We start from the raw sequence: 15657 nt of genomic DNA, 5'->3' as shown, positions 1-15657 counted from the left end.
TACTGCTTTGCACACACTCTGCATTTTCTTGATGAGCTTCAAGAGGTCGTCACCTGAAATGGTTTTCACTTCATAGGTCAACCTGCCCTGTCAGGTTAATAAATGGGATTTCTTGCCTTATAAATAGTCATGAGAATAAAGAAAATCCATTGAATTAGAAGGTGTGTCCAAACTTTTGGTCTGTACTGTATACGGCTTAGCTTCTCAGTATCACCTTTTTGTATTTTCTGTTTAGTAATTCTGAAAGTTATGTATTCAGTAAACATATGTAAAAGGTACATAGAAGCAGTATTTTTCTATTAATCTTGATAATTTATGTTTTAATGTCTCATTAGTCGGTCTAGAAATTCAATGTTCACACCTCAGTGCCTTGAACTGTATGATTTGTTTATGTCCTCTCTGCCAGCTTTACTGCTGTCTAAATAAAAACAAAACCTTCAAATAGCATGTATGTGTGGATTCTGCTTGTTTTTATTCATTTATGCCTGATATATGGTATATTTGTTTTTAAGCGGTGATTTGTTTTTACTTAAAACAAAAAGAAACACTTAGAATTGTAACAAACACAAACTATGACACGTTGTAGAAAAACGTTTAGAAAACTGACGAAACAGAAGAAAGCTGTTCTCAAAAGTATACACATCTCTGAAAATACCAGCATTTTGTGATGAAAACATGAAACGTAGAAGACTGAATCCTAAAACTGAAACAAGAGGTGCTTCAAAACAGCTTTAGTTTAAGAGTGTGAAAGCATATGACGTTCCTGGATTTTTTTTTTTTTTTTCTTTTAAAACGGAGGAACAAAATTAGTTGATTAACCACAATCTGTTGTTTTGCCTCTCAAAAACCTGGCATTTGAAAAGGGCTGCAGAAACTAATGAGAGCTAACCTGCAGCTTAGTTCCTGAGCTTTTAGGAATCATTTTCCCACCAAAACTCCAGACAGAACCACATGTTATGTTTAACATTTTTTGGGCAAACTTAGAAGATTTTTACTCTCATTTGCACATTTATTTGCGTAAAAATGAAAGTTCTAGAATGTTTCCAATCATAATGAATTTGTATCCTTGTATTCACATTACTCTGCTGTATAACCTGGTAATGCCTCTATCCAAATGCGGGTACATTTAGTGACATTTAAAAGGCACTTAGCAAGCTTTGAGCATTTAGCTAGAGGTTGTGCACTAAGATGATGGCGTGCTGAACTCTCCCAGCCTCCTCAACAGTCCGTCAAGCGTCTCCAGGTTCTGGGATTTCTCCTCCAGCAGCTCGTATCTCAGGCTCGAGATGTCCTGTTTGATCTCTTTCAGCTCACCTGGACCAGAACAGATGCAACCAAGAATAACAATGAAGTTTGAGATTATAGTATGATAAGACTATCATACTATAATCCTAAAATAGTACAGATACCCAGATATGTATCTATACCATTTTAGGTATAGATGGAAAATAAGACCAGATCAAAACAAATTAATCAGGAATGGATAATTGCAGACACTTATGGCTGGGCAGTTTTTGCAATGATTGCTCTAAAAGATTTATGCCTCAGTGTTTTTAGTAGGAAAATAAATACTACAGACCAAGTATTTATTGTCACAAAGTTATAATAATGACAAACACACAGAGCATAGTTTATATTACCTTCTGTGATCTCGTCGCTCTCTCTGTCTGCTTGAGCTTTGATTATATAACGCTTGATTAGTCGCTTCATGATCTTCTGCAGCCAGTGAAGGAAAAGATGGGGAATATAACATCATTATATAATAAAATCCATTGTAAATTTATAGAAGTTAATTTTATACAATATATAATAAAACACTCAACTACTTCAACACACACCTCATATCTTGTCGGGCCATTTGAACCGCCATAACCTGGATTTTTGCTCTCCCCAAGCTGTGGAAAAACCCATATATGTTATGTAATTTGATTTAACTAAACTGAAATTACAGTAATTTATTTTACTTTGCTCTTTTGCTCTCAAGTGAGTTTGATCCTGAAGGACTGCTTAATACCACTAGAGGGCGCCAATGATTATTTCATTTACTTTTCAGCCGCTGAAGCGAAGAGGACAAGTGCAAATTTGTCTACAACCACAACTTTAATGTAGTTCATTTAGATTTATTGTGATAGATACAGTTATTAATTAGCTGTAATAATTAAATATAACTGTGAAGAAGCTGGAAAAGATATATGTGTTTTAAAATGATTTATGAAAAAAAGTACATCACTGAACAAACAACGTAATGGAGATCGATGAACACTCCAAGCTGCTCGAGGTTCAGGTATAAAAAATATTCAAAAATTATAAACCTGCTCATGGAGGATGCAGCTAAGATATTCATTTTAGTCTCAGTTAAAATAGCTGAGAATCTACAGATAGGACGACTATTAATTGTTCACTCTGCAAATCTGTGCTTTCTGGAAGAGTGGCAAGAAAATCCAGAGTTAAAAACATCTGTAAGACCAAATCTGAGGAACTTAAAGGAACATAAACACTTTATTATGTGTTTCAAGTCATTACATGTTGAATCTGTATACCTGATTAAGTTGTGTCTCAGTTTTCTTCTCCCTGTGTCTGTGAGCCACATGCAAGAGCATGGACTTTATGGCTGTGGCCAGTCCCAGCACAGATTTTGGACTGGGGACCAGATTGAATGGCACAGGGAGTGTCCTTCCCTCTTCAAAGTAAGAAAACCAAAGTTTCGCCCGAGCAAACTTCCACTCGACATCGGCATCATCCTGCAGAGTAACAAAATGGAAAATAAAAAAACAAAAAACAGGTTTAAAGTAGTAAATTAAATATCTTTTGGGAATAAATTAATTCATAACCAGATTTAGAAAATTAATCGGTGATGGTCTGCCTAGAAATAAAGATGACATAATCAAATGACATGTAACAAAGGCAGAAATAAAAAAAATCTGTTGTATTAAGTAATTTGGTGTCATTGTGAACATTTTGCATCCATATTTAGATCTGCAAAACAGTGGAAAGGTCTGGTTCAGGGAGAAAAGACAGATGGACAGAAGCAAAACCCAGAAACTTTACATCATACTGTAGATCCAGTTACAGTTACAAGAAAAATAAAACAGCCTTTGCAGTTCATTGAAAGCTAGATTACAACACTGATAGCAGTCAGATTGGTTGTCTTGGTTGTGTTAGGGGGGAAAAAAATACACATCAGCATCCCTTAAAGGCTGGAAACTTCTGGTTTGTTTGTCCAAAGATCACAAAAGCAATTTATGAGATCATCTAGAACAGTGGTTCTCAAACTTTTTTCAGTGATGTACCCCCTTAAAAATATATTTTTAGTCAAGTACCCCCTGACACGGGCAAAACATTTTTGGAATAAAACAGAGGTAAATACCCTGTAAATACTGAATATAACATTCAGTGCATGAACACACATTTATATTTTATCGAACTTTTTACAAAATAATTTTTCCCAAGACTTATTATGAGGAGCCTACTGATTTTTTAAAGATATTTTGAAAAGCTTCACGTACCCCCTGCAGTACCTCCACGTACCCCCAGGGGTACGCGTACCCCCATTTGAGAACCACTGATCTAGACAACAAATCCCAACTATATCTGGACATGGTGCTTCTGGACGGCCAGACTGCAGAAACCTGCCTCTCTTTCTTGGTTTTGTTTTCTACACCGCCTTGCAAATATGTTCAAACAGCTTGAGCAATTGTTTCAAATTCTGACATAGTTTAACATATTTTATTGAAATTTCGTGACAGAACACAAAGTAGTTCTTATTTGTGAAATGGAAGATAAATTAAATATGGCTTAAATTATTTTTACACAAAAAAAACTAAGAAAAAAGTGGTGAGTTAAAACAGCTGCGAGTCTTTTCTGTTTGGCTCGACCATTGTTGCACATCCAGAGACAGAAACGTCTGGACTTTGACTGGGCCATTCTAACGCATCAACATGTTGTAATCCATTAATCACAATACCTCCACAGCATTATGCTGCCACTACCTTGCGTTCAGTTTGGTTTTTGCCATATAAATAATTTTGACTGTTTGTCTAAAAGTTTCCATTTTGTTTTCGTCTTCCACAAATTTGCTGGATCTCAGACTTCCAACAAAACTTCTCACTGCGTCCTTCCAAGAATTGCCTTCTTCTTCTTGCCTCTCATCCATAAAAGTCAGATTTGTGGAGTACAGAACTAATCATTTACTGTTTACTATGATTAAAACTCTCCTTGAAATAATATCCATAACCTAACCCTGCTTTAAGTTTCTCCACAATTTTGAGTTTAACATGTCTTGGTCTTCATAAGGCTTTTTGCTCACTAATGTTATCTAACAAACCTCAAAGGCTTTGACAGAACAATTTGATTTCTACTGAGATCCTCTACCGATAAAGTGACTTTTGAAGTCAGTTGTTTGTGCAAATTTTTATTTAAGGCCGTCTGAAACTGAATACATGTGTTTTATCTGTTAAATATATTTATGTTCAGACAGAGTTCTGTGCAGTAAAGCATTTAAATTCATTTTTATGAACACAAAGAAAGTTTTTTCTACAAGAGAGTGCAAAAAATTCCAAACACATTCCAAACTCATATTTATAGGCTTATACCTGGACCACACGGTAATGTAATATACTTCAGTGATGTACCTCTATCTCCTGGAAGGAGCTGTTAATCATGGCGATGAGCATGTTGAGCAGCACTATCACCATGGTAACGTTGTAAACTCCATACAGTACGTAGCCAATGTTCTCAATGAACTTGTGTCCATTGTTGATGACTACAGACTTGACCTCAGAGAGTCCAAATATAGCCCAGAACAGCGTCTTGAAGCTCTCCTCCAGGCTACATGAACATACAGAAGGGAACGTTTTTAATTTAAGCAACCTATTAAACACGAAAAAAAAATAATCCAACAGCTGGAAACCTGTTTCCAATATCCTCTCTAATATCTAAATACAGAGTACCCGTCTAGAAAAGGTAGAAGCAACGCAATAATTCCTAAAAGAATAAGAATGAGAAGGAAAGTTTAACATTCTTTGTAATTTTCTTCTATTATCAAGGTTGTTGTATTTATTGAAGTTGTCAAATATTACTGCATTATGGTATATTCATTTAAAAATATATTTTTTAACATGTTAAATGTGATGCTTGCTTAGATATATTTTACTACTGTTCTTTTGTTTTCTTTGCTTTTGTTTCAAATGTATTTTGTTTGCATATAACTTTGTTTATTCTTTAATTACACTGCGCTCAATAAAGTCAAACACAAAGTCAAACTTAAATTCAAAAACCTGATAAAAACAGGCGTGTTTTAGAAAAATAGTGTCTGGTCAAATCAGATTTGTTTAAAAAAAAACAGATCACTGCAACACTGATCAGAAAACTAATGAGGGCAATATAGTTTAAGCTTGGTTGTGTTTTGTTTTTTGGTGTTTCTTTTCACAAAACATTAACCAATTTAATTCAGAAATAATCCTGTTTCAGCCTCGTTCTTCAATAAAAGCATCACTTAGGATAATTATGTGTGCATGAATGTCTCACGTGGTGAAGGCGTCATTCTGCTTCGCTCCCAGGTAGTAAGAGTACAGGTTGAACATGCCAATCATGAACGCCAGAAAGACCAGCAGGAAGATGACCATGAACTTGAAGATGTCTTTGACGGTTCTTCCTAAAGAGATCTGGAGCGGCCCAAAGCTCTCGTTGGCTGGCAGGATGTACGCAATCCGAGAGAAGCTCAGCACGACTGCGACAGCATAAAGACCCTCCGACACGAGCTGAGGATCTGACGGCGTCCAGTGGATACGAGCTGCAAAACGGGCATAAATCGGCTGGTAAGCATCAGGATATCTGCTGCGAATGAAAACCTGAGTTGTCTTACATGTGACGGCAGTGTTGTGACAGCAGCCATAGTTAAAATTCATTTTAGTTTTAATAACTAAAGCAGAAGGGCTTCAAAAGCCATAACTACTGTAACTACTTTTGATGTAGAGGAGCCGCCGCAGCTCTACTTCATGTTTCAATGAATAAACTTTAATGGTTTGAATTGAGATTTTACGCGTTGGACCAACACAAAGTTTTGCACAATTGTGACTGGAAAAGAAATTAAGATGATTAACATTTCTTGCAAAAAGAAATCTGAAAAGTGTGGTATGTCTTTACTTTTTAGCCCACCTGAGTATGCTTAAAATGTCTTAAATTCATCGAAACACTATAATTTAGCCTTAAATGCATTTATTTTAGGTCTTAAATTTTGTTGTCTCATATATTCTATATAGCTGACTTTTTTCTTGCAGGGCTTTACTGTTGCAGCAAACTTTGAGTCTGGGTTCACTGCGTTCTGTGACTCAAGGCACTGCTAGCTGCTAATAACTAGCTGCTAATATACTCTTGGCCAGAAAGGGTTAAGCTATCTAGCATTATGGGTAAGTGCAAATTCATTGTCTCACTTCAGTTGCCAACCCAAATTTTTTTACTTGCTATTTTCTTTTGCACATTTTTGCTGTGATAAAGGTCTTAAATTCTACTCATAATGGTCTTAGAAAGGTCTTAAATTTGAATTGGTGAAAACTGCAGAAACCCTGCTGAGTCAGTTTTTTGTTCAATAAAATTGCAATTACAACTATTTTGGTCTCTACCAGCTTTGAAACTCTAGAGACTTTTAATTCACTCCTCTCTGAAAAATGGTCCAGGTTTTCATTTCCAAATCTTCTCAACTGGATTTAGGTCTTGACTTTGACTTGGCCATTCTAACATCTGATTAGGCTTTCCATCACATCTTAAATCTTTTGCAGCTTCTAACTGGTTCCCTGAAGTTAGCAAGAATTGCCCTAACTTTTAACTGGTGATACTAGATGTGTGAATGTGTGTGGGGATGTGTGTGTGTGTGTGTGTGTGTGCGTGTGTGTGCGTGTGCATGTGTGTGTGTGTGTGTGTGTGTGTGTGTGTGTGTGTGTGTGTGTGTGTGTGCTTACCCAGAGTGAAGTAGTGTATCTCTGGGGGAAGTTGGACCAGAGTTTTGCAGTGTTTGTACACATAGGCCTGAGCCAAGTCAGCTTGCTTCATTGCAGAGAAGCGGCAGCTGAACGAGGCCAGAAAAATGGCCAGCATCCCAAAGTCCAGGAAGTTCCACGGTTCCACCAGGTACTCTCCAGGTCCCTGACTCCAGATCTCCTTCACTTCGGCCCAAATCATGCCTACAGCAGCACGGGTCAAGGGTGACATCCTTGTTTTAACATTTGCTTTAGTTGTTTTCATATATTGTCATCTTCCGCTCACCCATGACCCATGAAATGATTAGGATCTCCATCCAGGTGAAGGGGGTGGTGGTCTTGCGGTGAAGCAGCAGGGGGTCCAGCTTGAGTTGTGGACTTCCAGGTTGCTGATGGTGGGTCATGTTCGGCAACAGCGTGGTGCCTGCAAAGCGGTCCGCTGCATTCAGGATGAGCAGGCCCAGGAAGATGGTGAAGGACGAGGCGTGGGCGACAAACTTCATGAAGGGGCTGCGCATAACTTTTCCCACCTGAGAACAGAGTGAAGAGCATGAGAGATCCGGTTGGCTAGTGGGTAAAATCTAAGCCTGAACGTTGCATACTCTGCTGCACGGAGTGACCCAGTAAGCCACAGACAGTCCAGGGAGTCCTACAGCCACCGCCAGCACCACCAGCAGCTTCACAGCAGTGGTTTGTTGTCTCAGGCCGGGCAGGTTCTCGTACCAAATACTCAGCAGCTGCTGCTGGCAGTTTGGATGAGCAACGAACTGGAGGAAAACGGAGCCGGGTTAAAACATCGTCAGACAGCTTAATTCAGTTTATATACGAATCCTGCTCATTCGACGTTAGATGGGATCTAATTCAGAATCAATCCAGTTCTTTCCAAAGCAATTTAGTCACAAACAGTGAAAACTGCAGTATCTTCTAGACGCCAAATTGTGCAAACGATGTGCCTCATATTCTGGAAAATAAAGTATGTTGCACTCCAGTCAATTTATAAGGATCATATAACAGGAATTGGTGAAAAGTTCAGAGTCTTAGATGTTTGAAGAGCATTTATGTCTGTTTGTTTTAACAGAGAGCCAATAAAGAAGAGATCAAACTAAACAGAAAAACTCCAGTTCTGGATTTTTTTTATTTTTGGGAGACTCTAATTAATTAACTCTATTGTTTGTTTGAATGCCTGGTTACCTTTTTGAGTTCGTATTTGATGGCTAATTTGAGGCGTGTGAGGGAGGGACGACCTGGCATGTCGAAGCTGTCGTCAGAAACCGTTTCTCCATTCAAGATGGCCTCCACTTCCTCTGTGCTGCGACAAAGATCCAGAAGGCCCACCACATAATCCTTACACTGGTTTGACAGGCGACTGTAATCATTCTGCATAAAAATAAGAACATAAGCTGAAGTCGTTTTAAAGCAGCAGTAACAAAGTGTGGTAGGAAAGCAATTGTGATTTTCTTCTGATTTATACTTTTGCAGATACTGTGCTCATTAAATCATCGTATTTTTTGGACAAAAAAAAAATCACAACCAAGATTTCAAACATTTCATTTCACGCCTATTTTATTCATTTTATGTTGTTCTCTTTACATAGTGAAAGGCACATTGCCCCTTTTCTGTTTTTGCAAAAAGAACAAGTTTAGTTTTAGCCACAAAGTGTTTCCCCACACCTCATTGAAGTAACTAAAATATGGAGGAATAAGTGAAAGTCCAAAGCAAAATTGGATCCCAAGAATGCAAAGCACTCTTAGTTTTACACAAAACCCAAAAATTCAGTTTATGTATTGATGTAAATTCAGTTGATATTGAAACTCTAAGTTTTACAATAGTAATTTAGTCATCTATTGTTTTTTCTTGTTGGTTAAAAAATAAACAAAAGAAACTAGACTTTAGTATCACTAATATGTACATTAAAACTTTTAGGTCCCAACACTAAATCTTATGGTACTCCACCTTTAATGTCAGCAATATTAACCAGCATAAACGGATTCCCGTTATGATCAAACACTTATGAGCAAAGCTTCTTTTCTTCTTTATATACAAACTTGTAATTTTTTTACACTTTTTGTAAGTGTAAATAATCTTAATCTGTACTGCTTTCTTTCTGTTCCTGCTGTATGTCCTTAAGTAAATTCAAGTGCTGAAAATGATGGAGATCTGTTAGTTCAACATAATAAAGATAAAACAATTTTGTTCTCATACAGCACTTTAGAAAATTTAGAGAGCAGACAGCAAGAACAATTTCAAACAGAACCGATGCCATGCCTCCTGCCCTCTGGGAGGCGTTACCGAAGCCTACAGACCAGAACCACCAGGCACTGGAACAGCTTCTTTCCCACAGCTGTCACGCTTTTGAACGCCTCCTGACATAAAACATAAACTATAAGGACTGTACTCCCCTATCCTCTGATACAACAATAACACATGGACTATCCTCACACACACACACATCACGGACTGTTTTCTTCACACACACATACAATCTGTAAATTTTATCTGCCATTATTTATCTTGTATTATATTATATACATATATAATCCATTCCCTAACATTCTTGTATAATCTATATAATATGTGCATAAAGCTCCCATATTTATATTTATACACAATATCTATATCTCTTGCTATAACCCCTTATAGTCCATACATACATAGTCTTGTACATCCGTAAAGAAATATTTATATCTCGTAGAGCACTTCTAGATAGATGCAAACTACATCTAGTTGCTTGTACTTGTGACATTGCAATGACAATAAAGTTGAATTCTATTCTATTCTATTCTATTCTATTCTATTAATGCGACCCTGACTTGACCAGTACAGTTGCACTGACAGGATGCTTTTCCACTGACCTTAAACTCCTTCTCAATGTCAGCCAGCATGGCCAGCTCATTGCTGAGCTCCAAGGCAGCCAGCACTGGGTCCTCACTGGACAGGGAGAGGTATGCAGGACTGGCCAGGCCTCTGTAGGCATTGATCCTGGAGCGTGAGTGGCTGAAGGAGTCGTACTGCTGCTGATAATTACACGAGTCGCAGCCACAGAAGTAGTCGTGAGGAGGGTCGATACGGGCGCCTTTGCTCAGGAGCGTGTGAACTATCTCATATTCCTGGCAGTGGGCCGCAAGTATCACTGGAGTCACATCATGAGAAAACCTATGAGGATAAGCATGGCAACAGCAATGTTTTCAGTCGACCAAGAAGTCGGCCTTAACTAGGCCACCTTAGTAAAAATTTATATAAATAACATAAAACAGCTGTATTTATCTGCAGACTCAAAAACGGTGGACATATTTTGTTTTCAGACCAATTTCTTTTATTTGCACTGTAGTATCTGATTAAAAGAATAATTCAAATTGATGTAGTCTTTTCACCCCCCTCACAAATTTCATTAGTTTTTGCTTTTTTGTCAGTGGTTGACCTCATTATGGTGCTTCTTTACCAGTCGTACCTTGTCCCATCTTCGTCATAAGCATAGAAGTCATCCAACATGTCTACTTGAGCCGGACTTGCTGTCAGACGGTGAGCGTCTCTAAACGAAGGGTGACTGAGCAGAGCCTCTGTGATACGGACATAACCTTTACCTAAAGTAAACGTAGAAAGAAAGCGGTTAAAACGTTGTGAAACAAAAGTAAAGTTTAGTTTATGTGCAAGTAAAATGCAAATTTGAAAGTAAAAAAAAGAAGCGTAGCTTGCATATCTGGTTCACCCTTTGCTACAACTTGTGGTGGAAAAATCTATTACAGGGTAAATGTTGTATAACTTTTTTAATCTGAGAGTCATTTTATTACTTAAGAACTTTTATCCAATCAACAACAAGGTACAAGTGTTTTTGGGTTTGTCCTTAATTAACAGCTCCAGACATCTAGAGAATAAAATTTCTGTAAATTCTTACTCTTAAGTCAGATGGGATTTAGATGTGTGTTAGGATTGTTGTTCTGCTGAAAAAGCTCATCGCCACTGCAGTAGCACATTTTGAAGGATCTTGTAGTAAAACTACTAAAACAATCATTAATGTCATGGTATGTTTGTTGATGGACCCAAAATGCAGACAGGAGCTGGGAGCATCGATCGTGTTGAATATTTTTAATGACAATATGGAAAACTTACTAAAATCACAGGGAACTCAGGGAGCCAGAGCAGAACAAAAACAGAAATCCAGGGGAAATACCAGCAAGGAAACACGAAGTGTAACAGAGAGAACCAGTGATGGGTGAATTAAAGAGGTAGAGTAGACTGGCAACTAGGAAAGGAATCTAACAAATTAACTAGACAAAGGAATAAGTAAACTAGAGTAAGAAAGATACAATAAATAATTAAAGCTGCAAGCAGCCTCGGGCGGCCCTCGCAGCAAGCGCCGCTCCGGCCTATTGGCCACCGCGGGGGTTCCAGCCACCGCAGAAGCTCTCGCACAATTTCCAGAGCCGCAGCCAACTCCCCACCGCAGAAGCTCTGCCGCAGTTTCCAGCACCGCCGCCCGCTAGCCACCGCAGAAGCTGTCGCGCATTTTCCACGCCCGTCCACCAGGCGACATGCGTGAATGCGTTCGGCAGCGCTCCCCGACGACTGTCAAAAAATCTGGTGCAGATCGGTCGATGCATCGAGGAGACACAGCCGATGTATTAACTTAGGGGGCGCAGTGGAGCCAAATTACATTTCAAACCCGTCGGGCTCTTTAGAGGTGAACAAAGGTCATACATATCCAGTTTGGCGCCAATCGGATGATCTATGTGTGAATTAGAGCCAAACGTATGAATATGGCGAGGGACTGATATTCGCCATTTGGCCACGCCCACACGGTTCAGCCAGCAGCGAGCATTGACAGAGTTTATCATCCGAATCATCTTGATTAGGTCAAGAGAGCCATAAACAGAGCTTTCCAAGTAAAAAAAACGGCACTTCCTGTTCTGAGGGGGCGGGGCTTAGATGACGTCATAATATGATGACATAGGGTCGTCAAGGATCCCACCAGGGTCACTCGTGCAAAGTTTGGTGCAGAAGCTATCGACCGTTCACAGAAAAATACAAGACTTCCTGTTGTCAGAGGGCGTGGCCTACGTGATGTCATCATTTGACCATTGGATATTATTGGACACAAGATAATGATCAATAACTCAAACTTTGGTGTCTCTGTGAGTTTTTGTGTTAGAATTACAAATTATTTAATTTTTTCCTCTTCAATTCAACATTGAACTGTCATTCCGTAGGGCAATGCTGCCCTCTGGTGTCGAATTACTGAAATTACTGAAATAGTTTCATTATTTCAGTAATTCGACACCAGAGGGCAGCATTGCCTTACACATGACAAAATAATCCCCTTTGTAATTGACTGTGTAACATATTACACAGTCAATCACAGGGGATCTTTGAGCCCTGCTAACCCCCCTTCAACATGCTCCAAAACTCACCAATTTGATAACTTTAAATCAAACATGCCTTATGATCAGACTGACCAAGTTTGAAGTCGATCAATCAAAATCCCTAGGAGGAGTTCGATCAAATACGAAGGCTGTAAACGTCAAAATCGAGGTCAAATGAACTTCAATCTAAAATGGCCGACTTCCTGTTGGGTTTAGAGCATGGCTCTAAGAGACTTTTTTGTACGTCCTGACAAGATACACATGTGTACCAAGTTTCGTAATTCTAAGTCAAAGCATGTCTTGGGGCTGATTTTTTAAAATATTCTATGGGGCAATGTAGAAAAATTAGGCCACGCCCACCAAATATCGCTATGGATTCCTGTTCGGGGATGGATAAGGATCCATCCTAGTGAGTTTGGAGCAGCTCACCCCGAAACTGTGGAATTCAGAGCCAAACGAAATTCGATGGCGTTCGCAACGCCGCCACGCCCACCTGCTTCATCGCAGCCGGTCGGGGTTGGAATCCACAACACACCAACATGTCTTCTGTCTCTGGACACAGTTTCATGTTGATTAGGTCAAAGGGCTAAGATAGCGACCGTTCACAGTAAAACATTACACTTCCTGCTCTCAGGGGGCGTGGCCTACATAAAAAAAAAATTTCACTGCAGGGTATTATAGGACACCCGATGCCGATCAATCACTGAAAGTTTGGTCCCTCTATGTGTTTTTGTATAGGAAATATAAGAGGTTTTTGTTTCATGGCGTGTAGGTGAACTTTGACCCCTGCTAACCCCCCTTCAACATGCTCCAAAACTCACTAATTTGATAACTTTAAATCAGACATGCCTTATGATCAGACTGGCCGAGTTTGAAGCCGATCAATCGAAATCCCTAGGAGGAGTTCGATCAAATACGAAGGCTGTAAACGGCCAAAATAGGGTCCAAAATGGACCTTACAAAATACAAATAAAATAAAATACAAAATGGCCGACTTCCTGCGATACTTGCACTATGACATTACTTGTAAATTCTGAGCGTCTTAGTGAGCTCTACAACTGTACCGAATTTCAAGTCTCTACGATGAAGTAAGTGAATAGCAATGGGTCTTTTGAAAATTGCTAGTTGCCGCCGTTGAGCAATTTTTTTTGCGATTTTTGCGGCGACCTTAAAATTCAAAATTTTTAAACCGCCTAGTCGCTTCCGCCAAGTTTGGTGAGTTTTTGAATATAATAAAGCCCCCAAAAAGGCGCACGAAGAGGGGGGCAGAATCGTTAGAATAATAAGAAACAGTACAGATACAATAGGCCTTCGCAGCGCTTTGTTGCTCGGGCCTAAAAATAACTAGAATCACTAAGAAGGAGCTGAAGTGAAAATAGAAACTAACAAAACCCCAAAAAACTCAAAAATCCAAAATCCTAACAATTAACTTTAAGGACCTTAAAAGTAGTAGAAGAAGACACTGCTACATTCCTTTGTTATCATAAAAGACACATTATCTCCTTCAGACATTACATCTCCAAGCAAATTTTGTCTATGCATGCAAATTCCTTACTGATGGCTAGTAGGAGAGCATCTCCCACTCTGGCCAGATCTGCCCTCCCCAGCAGCAGCTCCGTCACCTCCAGATGTTCGTTGGCCACAGCGAGCTGCAGCGCATTCTGTCCCATGTAGTCCACTGCATTGACGTTCAGGTTGGGGATATGGAGCAGCATGCGGCGCACCTCTGGGATGTTGCCGTACTCAGCCGCCTCCAGGAAACGCTGCTCGACCTCTGACAGGCTGAAGGAAGGAGCTGAGAACATGTAGGCAGGACCTCGCATAGCCTGGCGGCGTTTAGAAGCGCTGAGGCGAGCTGTGAGCGACCTGTCAGCGCTGCTGTGCCTGCTGGGAATCAGGGAGACATACAGTTCATGTCAGGACGTAATAAAATGGATCTGGTCTCTACCAAGTTTTAACGCTACTTTAATCTAACTCTGAAAGCGAGAGACCAATCAAGTCCCACACTGTCATGATGTGTTCAACAAAGATGAAGCCAAAGGGGAAAAGCTGGGAGCAAAAAGCTTAAAAAAATATATTAATCGTTGAATAGTTTATTGTCAGTCAGTGAGACGCTAACAACAAAAGCAGGAGTTTTGTCGTCTGCTGCACACAGGCGTATGTTCACACAATGGCAGGGTTGGAAAACATCAGCACTGACTTTTAGAGGGTTAGAAGACCATTTCCAGACAAGCTGAAGTCCATCATTCTGCATTTAGAGAAATTATTCAGCGGTGGAAAACATTTAGGGCTACAGATTATTTTAGCAAAAGTGGAAATCCTAACAATTTCAACCAAAAGGTTGAAAAAACTATGCAAAACAACCGCCTTATACGTTACACATCAAAGTTAATGGAAAGGCAACTAGAAAAAGAGAAAGATTAACTGAAAAAGGTTGCTAATAAAAGAATATGAACGCATGGCTTAGATTTCGAAAACTGCATCTAAAAGAAAAACAGAAGACTTCTGGAGTGTCGGGACCAAAATAGAGATCCTTGTTCATTACATAGAGCACCATGTTTGAAACGCCAAAGGCATGTCAACACAAATACCTCATAAAAACTCAACCTCCCTAAACAACAACAAAAATTAAAAGGTTCCAGTCGGTCCAGACCTCACCCTTCCACACAGATGTTTACTGTTTGTTTATCTGAGTAGTGGATGTAAGTCAGAGCCTTACCCGGGGCATTGCCCAGCACAGCAGTATTCCTCTCCAAAGTCATCATATAGGAGCAGGTTGTCGCGGCTCCTCGCTCTGGATCTGTCCGTGTCGCCGGCAGCCCGGCTGATGCGGTCGGCCAGCGGCGGTCTGTGGTTCATCCTGGAGGATGACCAGCAGCACAGGCTCCAGCTACATGTGAACAAGTAGTCAAGTGCCTGTGGCATGTTCCTGCCTCGCTCGCTCGCTCTGCCGCCCTCCCCCTCTGTTTATTCTCCATCCTTGAGAAAGAATGCATCCTTCTGGGTCCCACTATACTTTTATTTACATGACACGTTGAACCTCACAGATGTGGAAGGATCCTGGAGTGTCAATTTCTGAACAGCTTGTTTTCTTTCATTTCAGCCATCCGTAGACTCCTCTCTCTCATCTTCTCTCGCTCTCTCTCTTAGCTTGACCTTTGACTTTGCCTTACCTGTGGAAGGATTAATAAAGTTAAGTTTCAGAAGAAAAAAAGATGAATATTCCTTCCTCTTAAGTTTTTATACATTAAATACTTTTTTGTGTGCGTGTTCGAGTGCGTGCATGCAGGAGTGACTGATGGCTGATGAACTGCAGATGAGATTCC

At 39.7% G+C, this 15657-nt stretch overlaps 1 protein-coding gene across 2 annotated transcripts; it reads right to left on the bottom strand.

The window, feature by feature from the left end:
- Window positions 1–117: 117 nt before the first annotated feature.
- Window positions 118–15257, bottom strand: LOC102237023 (short transient receptor potential channel 3-like). Of its 2 annotated transcripts, none has more exons than XM_014471309.2 (14): window positions 15051–15257; window positions 13887–14218; window positions 10423–10555; window positions 9827–10127; window positions 8166–8351; window positions 7577–7741; window positions 7261–7504; window positions 6957–7178; window positions 5527–5791; window positions 4632–4827; window positions 2541–2741; window positions 1839–1895; window positions 1641–1716; window positions 118–1314 (listed from the first exon to the last, which is right to left on the bottom strand). In XM_014471309.2, the coding sequence occupies exons 1-14, from the start codon at window positions 15254–15256 to the stop codon at window positions 1184–1186; spliced, it is 2715 nt and encodes a 904-aa protein (XP_014326795.2). In that variant the 5' UTR covers window position 15257; the 3' UTR covers window positions 118–1183. The 2 variants fall into 2 exon arrangements, with proteins under 2 accessions (XP_014326795.2, XP_023197777.1); XM_023342009.1 differs by having other exon boundaries at window positions 13887–14215.
- Between the last annotated feature and the right edge of the window lie 400 nt (window positions 15258–15657).

Source organism: Xiphophorus maculatus, chromosome 11, assembly GCF_002775205.1.
Source record: "Xiphophorus maculatus strain JP 163 A chromosome 11, X_maculatus-5.0-male, whole genome shotgun sequence".
Lineage (NCBI taxonomy): Eukaryota > Metazoa > Chordata > Actinopteri > Cyprinodontiformes > Poeciliidae > Xiphophorus > Xiphophorus maculatus.
This window is presented reverse-complemented; position numbering and strand designations above follow the sequence as displayed.

Coding starts and splice junctions, on each gene's coding strand:
- LOC102237023 (XM_014471309.2), bottom strand. CDS start 15,256: ATGCCACAGGCACTTGACTACTTGTTCACATGTAGCTGGAGCCTGTGC. Junction 10,556..13,886: donor TGCTCTCCTACTAGCCATCA/GTAAGGAATTTG, acceptor CGTTTACTTTAG/GTAAAGGTTATGTCCGTATC. Junction 1,315..1,640: donor GAGCGACGAGATCACAGAAG/GTAATATAAACT, acceptor GTTCTGGTCCAG/GTGAGCTGAAAGAGATCAAA.